We start from the raw sequence: 19,772 nt of genomic DNA, 5'->3' as shown, positions 1-19,772 counted from the left end.
AGGAACAGATTGTGACCGTCTCATTCATTGTGAGGAGCAATGGGGATACTCATCTGAAGCTATGTCTACACTACCGCGGGATCGACGCTCCAGTGATTGACACACTGGGTGTCAGTTTAGCGGGTCTAGTGAAGACCTGTTAAATCGATGGCAGAGCGCTCCCCGATCAACCCCAGTACTTCACAGGGAATGAGAGGAGTAAGGTAAGTTGACGGGAGAGTGTGGTGTAGACACTGCAGTAAGTCGACCTAAGCTACGTTGACTCCAGCCTCAGTGTCTGCTAGAGGTTTGCAATGTGGCACAAAGGCACTGCTCAAGGAGTAAGGTATTACTCAGGAGGAGTAAAGGTATCAGAATCTGTCCCAATCAGATTCTTCATGTAAGAAAGTGCTCACCAACATAGGGTTGCCTATTTTGGTTGGATGTATTCCTGGAGGTTTCATCATGTCAGTCTTTAATTAAAGATTAATCTTTAATTCCTGGAGACTCCAGGACAATCCTGGAGGGTTGGCAACCCCAAGTAAGGATTGGACAGCATAGACCATAGTGAGAGCAAGTGAAATTATATATATATAAAATAAGGAAATTCCACATGGTGTTTGACGGTTCTGCCTAGTGCATATAGAGCTGGATTGTGACTTGACACAGGCTAGAACGAGTGGGCAGAAGAGGTGAGAAGTGGGCATAGGCTTGACTTTGTCCCCGGCTATGTGCCAGCTAGCACAGCTGAGCTGTCACAGTGGGTGTTGTATCAGGCACAGGCCAGCAGCTAATTAGTACTTCTCAGCGCATGGGAGAAGTAGAGAGGGTGTGTGAGCTGTAATGCCTACCAAGGCTACCCCTGCAGCGCTTTAGCTTACATGTCACCCATTGCTCAGGGATGTTTGGGACGTAAGGTACTACTCAGCATGAGTAAGGGTAATAAGTATAAACGTAGCAAAAACTTTGCTAGGTATATGGAGACCAGAGGCCAGCCCCAAAGAGTTTACACATGAAGAGAAAATGAGTAGACATCATCTAAAGATTTGGATATAACCAGAGCAAGAGACTAAGATGTGAAGTACAGCATGGCCAGATTTTCAAAAATGTGCCGGACCAGATTTTCAAGAGCACAATCTGGGCCAGATTTTCACAAGAGCCCAACTTTCATTTAAGCACAAGAATAAGGGGCCCGATTTTCCAAAGCACTCAGTAGCTCCAATTCTGAGGCCTGGTCTACACTGGGGGCGGGCGGGTGGGGGGAATTGATCTGATATATGCAACTTCATCTACGTGAATAATGCCTACATGAATAATGTAGCTGAAGTCGACGTCCTTAGATCTACTTACCACGGTGTCTTCACTGCAGTAAGTTGACAGCTGACACTCTCCCGTCAACTCCGCCTGTGCCTCTCACCCTGGTGAAGTACCAGAGTCGTCGGGAGAGCGCTCGGCAGTTGATTTATCACATCTAGACTAGACACGATAAATCAACCCCCGCTGGATTGATAGCTGCCCGTCGATCCAGAGGGTAATGTAGACAAGCCTAACTCTCAGGGTACCCAACATACTGAATTCTTTTGGACATTCTGGCTTTCAGCATGTGTCTTGTTAGTTCCACATTTTCTTTATCAATTATTTGTAGCACTTCAGTGCAGAGAGGGGGACTAGGGTTTCACTTGCTCTCACTATGTTCTGTACTGTGCAATACTTACTTAGGATTGCCTGAGTAAGGATTGTCTTGGAGTCTCCAGGAATTAAAGATTAATCTTTAATTAAAGATTATGTCATGATGAAATCTCCAGGAATATGTCCAACCAAAATTGGCAACCCTATACTTGTGTTGGTGAGCACTTTCTTACATGACAAATCCCATTGGGGCAGATACTGATACCTTTACTCCTCCTGAGTAGTACCTTACTCCTTGAGCAGTCCCTTTGTGCCATGTTGCGAACCTCTAGCCGACACTCAGATGAGTATCCCCATTGCTCCTCAACATGAATGAGGCAATCTAGTCCTTTGATATTCATATAAATAAGGTACTATTCATCTTACAGTATGTGTGTAAGGGTATCAGAATCTAGTTCATTCACTTTTGTAGACATATGTGAATAGGTACTCCCTCATGCAAGCAAGGGTTGCACAGTGAAGCTCTATATTTACAGTAGTCAATCTTGACTCAAATTACAATTACCTTTCACAGGGGTTTCAACATGAAGTATTTCAGTGTATATTGCTGGTATTTAAAGACAGTGTTTTAGTTAAAGTCTTGATTTTGCCCTGGTTGTATTACGTAGATTTTTAAGCAGATTTTTTATTTTGCTGACAGAAGTTTCAAAAATATTTGTTCAAATTTGTTTTGTTAGAAACAAAACATTTTTTTTTAGGCTGATGTGCCATTCTCCAGAATATGCAACACTTGAACAACAGTGCTTGGATATTGACATACTAAAGTGATTTGGAAGCAAATTAATAGATTAAACAAAAATTTTACTCCACATAAAGATTCTAATAGTGAGTAAGTGAGTGACCTTCTGCCAACTTGAAGAACTTAGTGTTTGTGCAGCTGTGCTCTGCTGTTTCTGCCTAATGCATATTAATGGATTTTCAGAGGAAAAAAAAACATGTTTTGTAAACCATGATTATTGTGGCATAATGTAAAAATGTTTTAATTTTAGAAAATTAAATGTGTGTTGGCAGCTAGTACATTCATTGCTAAGGACGGATTATACCTCTTCCATAATAATAAGAGATGCAAAGAAACCCTAGAAGACTGAACTAAATCTCATGGTTAACTAGAAAAATCTATGAATAATAGGTTTCTTACCAAAATTAATTGTATCAACAACCAAAAGCCTTGGCGCTCACCTGATAGTCATATGATACTGTTGAGCCTTACTGCAGATTGTAATTCAAATGTATTTTGCTAACAAAAGACCTAGAGGTTGAAAAGAAGATGGAAAAAATGAGTTGATATAATTACAGTAGACGGGAGGATTATACCTGACAGGACTGATCAACTAGTTTTGTTCCCCGCATCAAATGGGAGCAAAGCAGATAATGTACCATGTTTAACTGGACCAACAAATAAATGAGAATCCATAAGATTTCAGTCCCAAATTATTGCTTCCTTACATGTTGGTTAAGTTTTACAGAAAGCATCATTTATGAAAGGTTTCTGTTCATAGAATATCAGGGTTGGAAGGGACCTCAGGAGGTAATCTAGTCCAGCACCCTGCTCAAAGCAGGACCAATGCCCAATTTTTCCCTCAGATCCCTAAATGGTCCCCTCAAGGATTGAACTCACAGTCCTGGGTTTAGCAGGCGAATGCTCAAACCACTGAACTATCCCTCCTGCCTGTTAAACTGTTCATTGCAATTAGCACTAATACAATACACAGGGAGGTTCACATTATATGGCAAAATGCATCAAAGGATGCTGAAAGGTGTTTGAGGCAGATCAACCAATCTGTAGTGGAACAAGCAGGTGAGCAAATACTAGGATCATGTATCACAGAGAAAGACAGGAAAGGAGTGTCTTGTTTCTGTGAATATGATGATGGAAGAGATTATAGATAGATATGCTGGGCCAGTTGTTTGCTCACATACACTGGTATAAATCCAGAGCAACTCCATTGACTTCAATAATTATATCCACCTAACCAAGAAAATATTTTTTCTTGGAAAATGGAGTTGAGGTTTACAGAAGAATGGTATTTCCTGAAGGAATTTTGTCTGCTTTACATATCTGAAGTGCCATATGAATCAATGGGACAATGTAAATAAATGGATACATTTAGAAATAATATAATTATAAATCAAAAAATGAGGATATGGAAATATCAAGAATCCAAATTAATAAGTCAAGTAAAAATGACATAAATGAATGAAAGAAGCCAGATGACATTCATTTTAAGCTCCTTATGAGTATAGCAAAGGAAGTTATTGTACGTATTGGTAGTCATCTTTGAGAACTCTTGGAAAACAAGGAAGGTACTTGGGGACTGAAAAATATAGCACTATTTTTAAAAGGCAAAAAGAAACAAAGGAAATCAGCAGGCCAGTTAAAACATGAAAACAAATAAAATATCAGCCAGTCTGTAAGCAATTGGGATGGGGGCAAGGAGAAAAATGTATTACTACTAGATTAGCCAGTATGGGGTTTTAAATATATACTGTGCCAAATTAACCGAGTACAAGCTTTGTGGAAAGTGGGGCACCCAAAGACAATACTGGGCCAGATATTCTGAGGAATATATGACTTCCTGACCAAAAGGCTCAACTTCAATTATTTATGCTGGTTTAAATGAGAGTAGAAGCAAGGACATTAGGTTTTTTTGCCTACACAAAATTGATAAATTGATAGTTGTTCCACATGAGGATTATTATAATTCACAAAGAACATAAGAGATTGAAAATGGGCTTCTTTGGTATGCTAACGATTTTTACATAGGAAGCAAATGCAGAGCATGTCCAGGTCTGTCTGCTAGATATTGGCAATACCCTAAAGAAACTATGAACCCAGTTGTGCCTTCAGTTATGTCTGTTCAGCATCATAATGTGGTTGTGCAACAGAGGACAGAATTTCTCCCTAATGCTTTGGGATATTCCTGGTTAATAATACTTTGTCCTATTGGTTGCACTATTTTACACATATCGTACTTGCAGCACTCCTTTCATACCCGGTAAATCCTTTGAAACTGTGCCCCTTTTTCTGGGTGCTCTTGTTGCTGAAACCCATGCTGTCCTGGCAAAGTGACTTGCCAACAGTTATGACTTGCCCCTGGGACAAGCTGGTTTGGATACTATTATTCTGGGATGGATACATGATGGAATGGGAATAACAAAGATTATTAATAGAACTGTGACAACTTGGGAAGAGGTACTGAGCAGAGATGTGGATGCTTTAGTTCCATGTCTGGTATCACTCAGGAGACTGCATAAAGGGATACATCGATCACAGTCACTAACCACGCAAAGCTAGGAGGGATGGCTAACACTATGGGAGCCTGTCCAGATAAAGCAGGCTGTGCTGAAATGATGGAAATGGGCAGAGAAATGAGTAGCTCACTTGATGAGAAAGAGACTACGTTTTAAAATGGGGAAAAGCTTCTTTAAACGCAATATTGCAGGGGGAAAAAAAGGTTTTGAGATGGGGAGGGAGGGGAAGGGTTGGCAGGTGATTTAAACTGAACTTGCATATGAAATGTAGAGCTGCCACCAAAGGTGGGTGCTACACTGGAAAGTAGAAACACATGTGCTAGGTGTTGGTCCAGGGAAGACATTATTCCTTTCTGTGCACAGGACACAACTAAGCACCACGTGAAAATCTGAGCACCCTGTTAGCAAAATAGTGGAGAAAATATCATATAAAATGAATCCAAAGTACTGCTATTTAGAACGTGGCCCACAAGGAGAGATTAAGGTAAATGATGTTATACATTTTAGGTAAAAGACGACAGGGGCCAATATAAAAATTACTGAAAGAACTGACATATTTGTTTATAAATACAGCTCATATCTCAAGTGTTGACAATTGGATGTAAATGATCTGTGTTCACTACATAGCAATTAATGATTATATTTCTCCACTTCCATTCTTCTTTCCTGTCTGTTTTTATTCCTTTTTAAGGTTTAAGTTAATCTCTGGATTTCAAGTTAACTTGGGCACATGGATATTAGAGATGGAAAAGACTTGTTCATGCTTCCACCAGTTCAGGATTGTTTCCCCACAGTATAATTCTTCAATGCTTCACATTAGGGACCTGATCAGGGCCTTGTATTTAGTGTTGTCATTTACACCTGTGCAGAGTGAGGGCACAGTAGATGTTAAAGGCTATCAGATCAGAATGGTAGTGTTTTAATCCTGTGTTGCACAGATGTAAATGACTACACTAAGGGAGTGGAGAGTCAGGCCGTATATTTTCCAGTGGGTTTTTTGTTACATACAGATGGAAGTTTTGCTATTGACTTAGATGGGAGCAGGTTGTGAATGAAAGACTATATGAACCCAATCCTGCAAGCTGAGGAGCACCTTCCACACCCATGAAAGTCAGTGGAGGTTGAGGGTAGAGGGAGGTTCAGGAGTGCTCAGAATTTTGTAGGAGTGGGTTCAGCTAACCAGGTTAACTTGAATTCAGTGTGTGTGATGGGGCGAATCCCTTATAGAACTGGGAGTGAGAAAAAGAATCAGCCAAACTGTCAATCACCCAGAGAGATGGTAAGGACTTCTCTGCAAAGGCTTCTAGGTACAGGAGCCCTTTATAAAATGCCTGGCTCTCTCCTAACTAGAGAGTCGGCGTTGAAGAGCTGGTGAGGAAGGGTCATCTCAGCCAGTTATGAGACATATGGAATACTTTAGGCAGATAAATGGACTGACATTTTGTTATGGAAAAGTATCCCTTGGTTTTCTTTCTTTTCTTTTTTTTTTTTTTAAAGAATGTTTGGTACTTTGTTTGCTAAACCTCTCTGAACTGCATCTGGCTGACTTGTTTGGCAGCCTTTTTGCTACAGTTGGTGTGAAAGGTGGGATGGCTGGCTTGTGAAGAACCTGACCAGAGGTTGGCAGGTGACTTGAATGTGATACCAGGGATGTTTAAGACACCATATAGAAAAAGCCTTAGATATGGTTTTGTGATGAGCTGATGCATAGCTGGAATGGCAGACATAACAGTGTAAAGGAAGGTTTCTGAAATGAGCATGACACAGTTCAGGGGCTATTAGTAAAAGTACCAAAAATATTTTAAATAAAAAACCCCAAAAGAACAACAAAGAATGTCTTTCCATAAGATAGTGTCAGTCCATTTATCCACTCAAAGTACTCCATATGCCTTATTGCAGGCCCAGGTTCCTCCAGGTCAGAGGTTCTCAACATTTTTCTTTCTGAGGCCCCCCCAATATGCTATAAAAACTCCGCCTGTGCCACAGTAACTGGTTTTCTGCATATAAAAGCCAGAACTGCTGGCAAGCAGGACAATTGGCTGGGGCCGCATGCCACAGGGCCCCCCGACAAAGCTACATTGCTGAGGCTTCAGCTTCAGCCCCAGGTGGCGGGGCTAGGGACCTGGGTGTCAGCCCCAGGCGGTGGTGCTTCGGCTTTCTGCCCTGGGCCCCAGCAAGTCTAATGCTGGCCCTGCTTGGAGGCACCCCCAAAACCTGCTCGAGGCCCCTTATGGGGCCCCGGACCCCTGGTTGAGAGCCACTGCTCCAGTTGACTCTTCTTCATCAACCCTTTAACTCTGACTCTCTAGCCTGGAGGGAGCCAGGGGTTTTAATGAGGATTTCCCAACCCAGAACCCTTTGCACAGAAGAGAAGCTCCTCCCCTGTCTCTCACAGTTTGGGTAGCTAACCAGCTCTTTTCCTCAGTCCTGGTTCTGTAAGGGCTTCACCCCTTCATACAATGGCATTTCTTATTTGAGTGAGGATTGCTCAGGTGAGCTGGGCTTGTAAGATCAGGCCCTAAGAGCTTAGGACAGGAAGTGGCAACACTGTCATTCATCCACTGTCTTGATGACTGCAAAAAATGCACATTGAGATAAAATGTGATTATCTAAAAAAAATTATTAAGGAAGTAAAAAATGAGGTGGGGGACGGAGAATTATTTGTACTAGTCAATGTGAATATACCAAAACCTAAAATTATGAGAAGAAAAATGTAGTCCCACTAATATACTGTAGAACACTTCATATTTCAAGAGCGAGGCATATTACAGGCCCTGAGCCTGCAAAGATTTCCACCTGTGATTAACTTCATGCATATGGGAAGTCGCATGTACATCAGTGGGACTGCTTACAAATGTACCGTTAATCATATGTGGAAGCCTTTGCAGGATTGGAGCCATAAATTGTAAAGAGTCTGTCAATCATTGAACTGGCATCAGTGGAGGGGTTTAAGGTAAGGTCAGGGGTGAAAGTAAGGGGGTACAGGCCGGTACGGCGTACCGGTAAAAGGTAGCTGCCAGTACCGGCCCATACCGTTGACTTTAAAGTGCTTTAACATCGCTGCCCCTTTTGCGCCCCCAATCAGCGGCCCTGCCGGGTCCCTACCAGCAGGGCCACCAATGTGGGGGCACAAAAGGGGCAGCGATGACCCGACGGGGCCACCGATGGAGGGCGCAAACAGGGAAGCAATGTTAAAATGCTGCCCCTTTTGCCTCCCTTACCTCCCAGCTGCTGACAGTGGGGGGTGCAAAAGAAGTAGCTGCCCCGGGGCCATGATTTAAAAGGGCCTGGGGCTCTGGCCAGCACTGCCACTATTGTGCAGCGCTGGCCGCAGCCCCGGGCCCTTTAAATCACCGCTGAAGCCCTGGGCAGCGCAGGCCAGGGAGCGCAGATGGACTGGCTGTGGAATGCTGACCCCCCCAGTCCCGCCCCTTCCGGCGGAGGCCACACCCCTTCCCGGGCAGGGGGTGAGGGGCGGCCAGAGAGGCCCTATACTGGTAAGAGCTGCATTTTACTTTCACCCCTGGGTAAGGTTAAAGAGAAACTTGTGAATAATATCAGATCTATGAATTTGTGAAATGTATGAATTAAAATGCAACAAAAAGATCACAAAATCCTTTTCAACCCAACATAGTACTGACGAATAACAATGCCAGCCTAAGGAACACATAATTGAATACACAAGGAATAGTTAGGAACCACTTTATGAAGGTTACTAAAAGAATGGTCACTTTTTAATATGTTGGTAACCACTGGCAGGAAGAACCTGTTAGTCCTCTCAAAAAGAAAAGAAAAGAAAAAGGGTGGAATCTTTATATTAAATGATTATTAAAGATAAAAAGATTAAGCAAATTCTCATTTATTTTGAAAACTAATTCAGCAGTCTCTCTGCAGGACTTAAGAGCTTTAATTGAAAGATGAATTTCTTAGTTTTTTCTCAAATTCAGCCTAACACTTATTTAAATAAATTTAGCATCCAAATAATCAGGGAGAGCATGGGGTCGGGCTTGGCTGACAGCATCAGTGAGCACAAAACAAGGCTGTCAGTAGCATACTCCAGCTTGGTTGCTAATCAAGTTTTAAAATGATCACAGCAACTTAGCTAATTGTATTAATTTGTTTTTCTTAAGGCAGAATGGGGAAACAGAATAGCAAACTGGCCCCTGAAGTGATGGAGGATCTGGTGAAGAGCACGGAGTTCAACGAACATGAACTCAAACAGTGGTACAAAGGATTTCTAAAGGACTGTCCTAGTGGTAGACTGAACCTTGACGAATTTCAGCAGCTTTATGTAAAGGTACGTTATTTATTAGCTTCTTATTCCACAGCCACAAGAAGGGTATCAGAGTGATGCCTCAGTATCTGTAGAGCAAAAATATCCTTCATGGCTATCATTCAAATTAAAGTCTATACTAACAAGGAGCAGACAGGTATGTACATAGGAATTACTATTGCAAAATTGGACCAGTGGTTCAAATAGATCAGTATTCTGTCTCCGAGAGTAACCAGTACCAAATGCTTCAGAGGAAGGATATAATTTTCCCAAAGGGAAAGAATCATAGAATCATAGAATCATAGAATATCAGGGTTGGAAGGGACCCCAGAAGGTCATCTAGTCCAACCCCCTGCTCAAAGCAGGACCAATTCCCAGTTAAATCATCCCAGCCAGGGCTTTGTCAAGCCTGACCTTAAAAACCTCTAAGGAAGGAGATTCTACCACCTCCCTAGGTAACGCATTCCAGTGTTTCACCACCCTCTTAGTGAAAAAGTTTTTCCTAATATCCAATCTAAACCTCCCCCACTGCAACTTGAGACCATTACTCCTCGTTCTGTCATCTGCTACCATTGAGAACAGTCTAGAGCCATCCTCTTTGGAACCCCCTTTCAGGTAGTTGAAAGCAGCTATCAAATCCCCCCTCATTCTTCTCTTCTGCAGGCTAAACAATCCCAGCTCCCTCAGCCTCTCCTCATAACTCATGTGTTCCAGTCCCCTAATCATTTTTGTTGCCCTTCGCTGGACTCTCTCCAATTTATCCACATCCTTCTTGAAGTGTGGGGCCCAAAACTGGACACAGTACTCCAGATGAGGCCTCACCAATGTCGAATAGAGGGGAACGATCACGTCCCTCGATCTGCTCGCTATGCCCCTACTTATACATCCCAAAATGCCATTGGCCTTCTTGGCAACAAGGGCACACTGCTGACTCATATCCAGCTTCTCGTCCACTGTCACCCCTAGGTCCTTTTCTGCAGAACTGCTGCCTAGCCATTCGGTCCCTTCCTAAAGCCTTCGGTCTTCCTAAAGCCTCTCAACTAGAGATTGCTTTATGCTCTGAAGGATGAGGGGTTATGGCCTCTCTCCTGCAAGATGATCCATGTTGGCAGATCCCTATACCTCCATGCAGTGCCACTGGTTTATAAAATGAGTATCCTGTAGATGTTCTCATTACCCATCCAAATATCTATTCCTCTTTTGATTCCCAGTCATTTCTTAGCCCCAGTGAAGTCCTGAGGCAGTGAGTACTATAGACTAATTATGCACTATGAAAAGAAAGTTTCTTTTTGTACGTTATAAATGTATTGCCTTTCCTTCTCATTAAGTTTCCCCTTGTTCTTGGAGTATGAGAGAGGATATGTAGGACATCTCGTTACCTTCTTTTTATTAATCATTAATTTATCATGTACCATGTCTTCTTATTTTACTATGTATTTATTTTGTAAGGGGAGAAACATTGGAGACAGCATGAGATGTGTATTCATATTACAAAAGTAATTACATTCTCATTCAAAATGGAACAGCTGCCTGAAGGTCAGAGGCTTCAAAGTAATTTTAAGTCGGAAAAATATTGGATAGTGGTGATGAACACTTAATTCAGAAAATTAGAGTGTTAGGTTGAGGAACAATAAAAATGTCTGCAGTCAATTTTACCAGTGCTTTGATGGCCTGGAACTCAGTAATGATCTCTGTAGGCAAGGACTATCTGTATTTATCTGAAATGGAACTGCAGTCCATCTTTCCTGAATTTCCCCAGCCCTGGACCACACCATCCCCACAAATATTATAAGTGGCCCCTTTCCCACTGCCAGTGATGGTTACTGTACAAACACTGCCATCTGCAGTGTATATGAATTAAGCTACCATCTCTGCACTTTAATTTCTGTACATTAAAACAGCATTCTGAAAAGTCCTGTCCTCCAGAAGACTGTGACTCCCTATTTTGTGACAACTCTGCTATTACTGCTTTAGAGCGTTGTGTTTTGGATTGAGTGATTATTGATTGCCTCCATTTTAGATGATGTTTGGCATGTGTCCTACATTGACTTGCATCTTGTTTCCCATGCATGTTAGTAGGAAAAGTAAATAAGCATTTGCAAAATATGTATGTGTAGCAAAATATATAAAGTGTTTAACTGTTGTAGAACCATTGCTTCCTGTTTGATAAATTACAAATAAAAAGTGGGGAATAAAGTCTAAATAAGTATTTGGGGAGGGAGGTTGAGTGGGAGGGACAGTTTTATGATGTCATCTCCCAGCCATGAGGACTTCTCCTTTTCAAAAGTGTTTCTGAGTCATCCTCAGAGGTCATTGTAGACTCCCACAAGATGCTTTACTCCAGAAGGAAATATCCCAGAGATAAAATTTAATTCCATTGTTACTGAGTGGTAGTGCAAAATGTAAATCACAGAGTATAAAGGTTCATTGCTGCTTAAAAGGATGGGAACTTTGACAACACACAGAGAAGGTAAATCTGGCTACTAGCTTTAGTGCCTTTACATTACACTTGTGTTTGGAAATATAGGCTAAGTAAGATTCCCCAGCGTTTGGATATTCCTATTTTAGTAATAAGTGCCCCTAATATTGTTTTAACGTAACTCTTATGTGTTTAGCCTAGTTTGTTATAGGCTGAAAATTATATATATATATATATATATATATATATGTCTACATGCAGGGCAAAATCCTGACTCTGCTGAAGTCAGTGGTAAAACTCCCCTTGACTTCAATGAATCCATGACTTCATAGTTTCTCTCCCCCTCATGCATATTCTGTAGAACAGTGGTTCTCAACCAGGGATACATGAGCCTACGGGGGTTTCCAGAGATCCTCCAGGGAGTAAATCAACTCATCTAGATATCTGCCTAGTTTTACAACAGGCTACATAAAAAGTACTAGCAAAGTAAGTACAAACTAAAATTTCAAACGGACAATGACTTGTTTATACTGCTCTATATACTATACACTGAAATGTAAGTACAATATTTATATTCCGATTGATTTATAATTAAATGGTAAAAATGAGAAAGGAAGCAATTTTTCAGTGTGTGCTGTGACACTTCTGTAGTTTTATGTCTGATTTTGTAAGCAAGTAGATTTTAAGTGATGTGAAATTTAGGGGTACACAAGACAAATCAGACTCCTAAAAGGGGCATAGTAGTCTAGAAAGGTTGAGAGCCACTGCTGTAGAACCTCAGAGTTACAAACACCAGAGTTACAAAGTGACCGGTCAACCATAAATCTCATTTGGAACCAGAAGTATGCAATCAGGTAGCACCAGAGACCAACCCAACCCCCTCCCCTTCCCCCCCCCCCCAAAAAAAAACCCCCCGGTAAGTACAGTACAGTACTGTGTTAAATGTAAACTACTAAAAATATAAAGGGAAAGTTTAAATTTTTTTTGACAAGATCAGAAAACTTTCTGTGCTTGTTTCATTTAAATTAAGATGGTTAAAAGCATTTTTCTTCTCCATAGTAAAGTTTCAAAGCTGAATTAAGTCAATGTTCAGCTGTAAACTTTTGAAAGAACGTTTTGCTCAGAGTTATGAACAATCTCCATTTCCGAGGTGTTTGTAACTCCAAGGTTCTACTGTCAATGCTTCTAACAGGTTATTCCCTGACTCTCTGAGACATTATTACTTTCCATGTTCCCATGGCGGTTGATTCTTGATGCTTGGGACACTCATTCAGTATTAGCTTCTGACTACAGAAAAAAATCCAGATTTGAAAATTGACTTTCGCAGCAGAGGTCACCACAAGAAGTCACAAGGCATTGTTGTTCGATTTTAAGCATTCCAGTTCTCTGAAATACATATTAAGGGTAAGAATGTATAACATTTATGTTGATTTCTTAATTGATTTCTTTATGTTGAGTGTGAGCCTCCAGTTAGGAGAAAAAAAGTTCCCAAGTTATATTCACTGGATTTTAGCCAGGAAGGTTTCCATAAATATTTTATTGGGAAGATTATTACAAGGTTTACATTCACTTCAGTGTTACATTTTCTCTTAGATGTCAGCATCTGTCTGCTCATGGGATTTGTACCATGCACTTGGACATGTCTGATCAAGGAGTGATATTAGAATGTTCATGACAAAACTTTGTTCTAAGGAATGAGACTCCTTCCACACACAGCCAGCCAATGGAAAACACCCACAACGTTTACTATCACAAGACATAATATGTTCTTGTGATATTAATATAAATTGCCAATTTTGCAGAGTTTTACAGTCTGGTGACTTCATTCTCTTTTTACAATGCATTGAAAAATTGTCATAATTGTTACTTCAGAGGCTTCAGTGGTTACGTAGAGACCCGTGAGTGACTTGTTTTTGTTTGAGGTGGCACCAATAGTTATGTTGATTAGGATCAGCTCTGAATTCATTGCAACTGGGGTTCTTTCTATGAACCTGGCTGTGCAAAACTTAAGACGAATAGCACTCACGCAACTAGACCTTCTGTGTAGAATGTTTGCTTGTTTACAGAACTTGTTATGGAAGTGTTGTATAAAAGTGATATATGTCTGTATACATGTGTATATGTAGACAGTTTAATAGAACACCTTGTATTGGCATATAAAAATATTTAACATTGCCTGTAAATTTGTAGGTTCAATAAAGTTGTTTTTTTATGCACTGCAACTGACTTGCAATGTGCAGCCCTTAAGAGATATGAAGGTGTAGGGTTACTGTTGTGATTTTGACTCAACTGGTGTCATGGCTATTAAGATTAGACCCCAGACTTTGTTCCCACATAGCTGAATGAGCTGAATGCTCCTGAATAGTTTTAGCAGCAGTTTTACTGGAGGGTTGTATTTATTTAGTGTTTATAGTATATTCATCATAAGAAATTAATTTACAAAAATACATTAAAGTAAAATTGGGGACCAGAGATAAGTCAACCTAAACATGGGCATTCTGAATTCATGTTGTGATTCCATACATCTTATTTTGATTTAAAAGGCCAAATTCATTCTGCTTTAAGTTTTGAGTTCAGCAGGATTACATCAGGGGTGAATGTGCCCCGTACTGTGCAAGTGTGCGTAATGGGCATTAATGATAACATGAGTTATGTGTGTATACTAAGTGGAAAGTAGGCTCCTATGATGTCATACATCTTGGAACCAGGTCACTGAACATGGCAAGCATGTCTTCTGGGTTAACAGTGAAAGCAAACGCGAATAGTCTTTCAGATGGAAAGGAAATATTCAGAGCCATTATGGTATAATGCACCTTAGGCTAGTATTAAATAATAAATTGGGTGTAAAGTTTTATGAATTTACCTTATGTATTTTATTAAGACATATTATTGAGTTTTAATTTAAATTGCTGTGACAAATATAATATGATTTCATAAATTAGTCAAATAATTTTTCATGTTTTGGGCTTCTCCCTCACATTCCCTGACTGAGATCCCACTGAATTCTATTCTCTCATTTTGAGAGTGTATGGAACAAAATAGGCTCTATTCTCAAATATTTACTGAAGATTAGGTAGGTGAATCTCAATTCCAGCCCCTCACCCCCACCCCAAATTTCAGTATATGCCAAAATGTACTGTAGGAAGTACATAGCTCCTCAAAATCTTCATAAAAATACTTGTCCACCCACTGACATATTTGTAGATTCTCGGGATTAAGACGGTCAGATATGTACACAGCGATTGTTGTTGGACAAAATGGGGAAAAACAAAACAAAAAACAAAAACAGTTTTGGGAGAAGTTGCCCATCTTGGAGACTGGATAACTTGCACAGTGAGGAAGGATGTTTTTTGTGGGGTGAAGGCACTGGACTGAGGCTCTAAAGATCTAGGGTCAATTCCTCGCTCTGCCCTAGACAGGTCCCTGTGTAACCTTGTAAACAATTTAATATCTTAGTGCCTCAATTCCTCATCTGTAAACTGGGACTAAAAATACTTCCTTTCTCCTACTCTTTATCTTTGTTTTATGTTTAGACTGTAAGTTTGTTAGGGCAAAGACTGTCTCTTATGATATGTTTGCACAGAGTCTAGCATAATGGGAGTTGATCTCAGTTGGGGAATCTAGGAACTTCTGTAAAAATAATAATATTCATCAACAAAGACAACCATTTCAACTCTACACTAATGCTTAAGTATTGATGGCTTTATATAATGAAGTAGGAACGATGTCTTAAATAACCTTCGTATTGGAGAAGGATTAACTGGTTTGAATAAAACATGAACCTCCATAAGCCTTTGTCCATGTTTAGAACTGAGCTTAACCTGAACCTTTTTTAATGTTTGGATATGGGCATCCTCCGCCCTCCCACCCATGGCTACCTACAGCTGTGACTATAACCAAAAATACCAAAATAAAATACAGAAAGTTGTTCTTTCATAATTTTTTGCCAAGACTGGAAATAAAAATGTCAGAAATTGTGTGAAGGAATCTGTTCTCCTGAGGTTTCCAGCCCAGTTTTTCCTGTCTGTAGGGTTTGGATTATTCACTTGAGTTTTCAGTGCCTGCATCAAAGGCCACTGAAGTCAATCAATGTATTTTCATTAATTTCACTGGGCTTTGGATCAGGCACTGGGTAAGCATCCAATCTATGGACACTTATTTGAACTCTGAACCTTGTGAGAGTCTTGCATCCCTGGTGCCCATCCTTGTGCCCATAGACGTCACCATCTTATTCCACATTTAAAGCTGCTGCCTCCCCATCCTCTGTTACTCATGCCACTGTATGCAAGACAGCAGAACAAGGGAGATAGTTCTCATAACAACAAAATTAGGAGAATTCTTGTCCAACCCTGCTAAAGAGAATTACTGCACTGTAGTGCTTTACTGTACATTCTCACTTGTTCCACTCCACTGCAATATTAAAAGGAAATAGATGAGTATACCAATGCAGGACAATGAACCATTTCTCCCTTAGTATACTGGAGGGGGGTGGAGCCGGGGTAGATGTGCATGCCGTTTATTTCAGGGAAGTCTGTCTGTGCCTTACAGGATGTAAACATTCAGGAACAATTCAGCTATATGTAAAGATCACTCCTGGAATTCTGAGAAGTTTCCTAAACAATAGGGCAGTTCATTTGGTAGGATATACTGTATGCTTTTTACCAGCAGCATGTACACACCTAATATGATGTAGTCATACATCATATCTATGTATGTATCTATTAATATGACTTAAGGATCCACTAGAAAGATAATAGTATTAATTTTGTAATGAGCTTTTTTCAATAGGAATTGGATTAGAAGCCATTATTATTATTTATTATTATTATTATCATTATTTTATTATTAATTTATTTGGGGGGGCTAAGGGCCCCAATCAAGGCTAATGTACACAAATAAGTAAAACAAAGACAATCCTTGCCCCCAGAGATTTCAAAATCTGCAATACTAGATGCAACAGATAGATAAAAATACAAATGGGGACCTGTTGAAGAGAAGGAACAGTAGCATTATTGATGCTGTTTGGCTGTTTTTCATATGGGGAACTTGTAGGATACGTCAAATGGACAGAAAACATGTTAAATGCATTCCCTCGGTGCTAAATCTAAATCTAAACATTTGATAAAAATACAATGAAATCATTTGTAACAAATACCTGATAAAGACACAAACTTCTTCAAAAGTAAATTTATCCTTTTTAAAGGTAAATATATAGAATGCACTTAACAGAAGAAACTGTAAAGCACAAATAAAAAGCAAGCACACTGAGACATAGAATTATCATAGAGTAGTGTTTTTCTGTATGAAATGTATATTTGGTGCCCTAATATTGTATTAAATAGGTTTCTGAGAAACTGTGAAAAGACAACATTACTTTTAGTATAAAGCTAGTTAACATAAAGAATAGGAGTACTAGTGGTACCTTAGAGACTAACCAATTTATTTGAGCATAAGTTTTCGTGAGCTACAGCTCATTTCATTGGATGCATACTGTGGAAAGTATAGAAGTTCTTTTTATACACACAAACCGTGAAAAAATGGGTGTTTACCACTACAAAAGGTTTTTTTCATGCTTTGTGTGTATAAAAAGATCTTCTATACTTTCCACAGTAGGCATCCAATGAAGTGAGCTGTAGCTCACGAAAGCTTATGCTCAAATAAATTGGTTAGTCTCTAAGGTGCCACAAGTACTCCTTTTCTTTTTGCAAATACAGGCTAACATGGCTGTTACTCTGAAACATAAAGAATGTATTCCTGGCAATGACAAGATTCTTACTGTCTTTCTGCAATTTCCCAAAACACTGCTGTTTTCGCTAACAATATATCCTGTTTCTCCTCTCTAGGAACATTAATAGGAGGGTGTTGTGCCAAACATCTATGCATATTAGACAACCATAATAGAAACTTCTTGCATTTCTTAAGTAGAAGCCAGGAACGCGGTGTGCCTTCTCACATGAATTCTAAAACGAAGGGGCAAGCTGTTCTTCCCATGGAAACACCCATGGAAGGACCATCCTTCATAATGAGTCCAGCACCTCCTATCTCCCTCTCCCATAAGGCAGCACTAACTGTGAAGCCGATTCTTTATTTGATTGGGGAGGAGGATGATACATGTAATGTATTTGCATATTTCTCTCTATATATAGATCTTGGACTCAGAAACACTCTAGGAAACCTCTCCTCAGACCAGTCTCTAATAGCCAGATTTTCAAAGCTCAGCATTCACAGTTAAAAAAACCCAGCAACTTTTGTTTAGACTTCAAAATAAGTACCAAGATATTCAGATGAGATCAGCAAATTGGATGCCAGGCTGTTCTGAAACTGAAATCCTGGCCCCATTGAAACCAATGGAAGTTTTCCATCCTGGCTCTTATTTAGGGGCTTAAAATTAAGATGAGCTTTTTTGAAATTCTGACCACAATTGTGGGAACTGAGCACTTAAAAATCTGGTTGTGAGCTCTTTTGAAAGTCTGGCCCTAACTGCTGAACTCAGATCCTCTCATAAAATATAAAGAAAGTTTCTTTCGTCACTATAGAATTTAAAGGCTAACCTATCTTTCTGTTTATCTTTTTTGTGTGAAAAGCACTAAGATATCATCGTGATAGGCAACCTTAAAAAAAACCTGGTTAGATAGCAGAAAGGTAATCCAAACCACAGCATTTAAAAAGCTGACACACATCCATGCACACATTACATTCCAAAAGACTTTAATGAGGGAAAGACACGCTAGGAAAATTCTCCAGATACGTCAAAAATATGTAAATTCATTTCCATTTTGCATCTGTCTAAAGATTTCTTTTACAAAAGCATGTTTGGTAATTACAGTAGTGTGCACTATTTATGAAGGGCTTTGTTCCATTACAGCTCACCTTTACTACCTGTTGGATCCCCTAGAGAACAAGTAATTATGAATTTGGAATGTCACAATTATTTCCATGGCAAAACCCTGTGAATTCATAAGTACAGGTTATGACTTCCCTGGAGAATAAAACAGAAGGAAAGGAGCGGTGCAGCTGCAAGAGAGAAAGCTATCATTAAAACATAATATCAGGGAATGCAGTAAAACACTGACAAAATAAGAGCCCAATCCTGCTGCCACAGTCAGGCCATGGATTTCTTTGTGTAGTTATTGTTTTAAAGCAGTGCTTAAAGCTCCCAAATGGAAATAAGGGCCCCATTGTGCTATGTTAGTGATTCACAACCTTTTTCCAACCATGACCTCATGTTACAACAGAAAAAAAGTTTTAGAATCTCCCTTTCTTAACTTTCAGGACCTGCCCCCCTCACCCTACCCTGCCTCCATCTAGCCATAAAGAAACCGGTTCATGGGAGTCACAAATGCCATGTTGCAAACCCATGTGGTAGGTACCGAACATACTCACAGTAAGAGACAAACCCTTCCCGAAAAAGCTAACACTCCAAATAATCAAGAGAAACCAAGGGTGGGGGAAAAGAAGTAGTATAGTCTCTAATTTACAGATGGGGAATGCCGGCATACAGAGATTAAATGACTTGCCCAAGATCACACTGGAAGTTTGTGACTGAGCAGGGAACTGAAATCAGATCTCCCAAGTTCCAGTCCAGTACTCCGAATGCAAGAGCATCCTGCCTTGTTTGTTTGTTTGTAGCATAAATGTTTTCATTTCCTCTGGAATGATTCAGTGAGCGTTCCCTATAAATTGCAAGGGCACAAGGTCTATGGATTCATTATAGCAAAGATGACTAGATTGTAGCCAAATGTGCACTGTGGATCTAGATCTATTATTATATATAAAGGGTAGCCTCTTCATAATTACGGTTATGACCATCTTCTGGTATTTTAGGTCTCCTGTAAGTTTGGCTTGGGTATAGCTTTAAACATGATGAAGATGGTGAACTGGTGTCTTTTAGTAAGTTTAACGTGGCACATTTTTTACAATCCGCCTTTCTACTTGTTTAAAATATTAAAAACTGTTCAGCATTACAAGGTTTGTGAAGGAGTCTCTGAAACTAAGGAAAATATAAGACATTTTATCTTGACACTGGAGTAAACTTGTATTGTGAGAGACAAGGAATTTTGTTTCAAAATATAGGAATGTTTTTCTGCGGTGTCATGCATCTATTTTCAGTATCTGTTTTGTAGGCAGAACTCAGACTGAACAAACAGGCTTCATGTTAAG

The 19,772-nt window shown here is 39.9% G+C and overlaps 1 protein-coding gene across 2 annotated transcripts in view; it reads left to right on the top strand.

Annotated features, from left to right (window-relative positions):
* The window catches only part of VSNL1 (visinin like 1), a 158,303-nt gene that overhangs the window by 61,130 nt on the left and 77,401 nt on the right, over positions 1 to 19,772 (top strand). Inside the window, exon 2 of one of the 2 annotated variants that reach the window (XM_073335965.1) lies at positions 9,055 to 9,217. In XM_073335965.1, the coding sequence (XP_073192066.1) occupies positions 9,056 to 9,217 (162 nt within the window). In that variant the 5' untranslated portion in view covers position 9,055. Of the gene's footprint in view, positions 1 to 9,050; positions 9,218 to 19,772 lie in introns of both variants that reach the window. The other variant, XM_073335964.1, reaches the window with a different exon arrangement.

The sequence above is a fragment of the Lepidochelys kempii genome, chromosome 3 (genome assembly GCF_965140265.1).
Source record: "Lepidochelys kempii isolate rLepKem1 chromosome 3, rLepKem1.hap2, whole genome shotgun sequence".
Lineage (NCBI taxonomy): Eukaryota > Metazoa > Chordata > Testudines > Cheloniidae > Lepidochelys > Lepidochelys kempii.
Note: the sequence above shows the minus strand (reverse complement) of the source record. Positions and strands in the feature narration are given on the sequence as shown.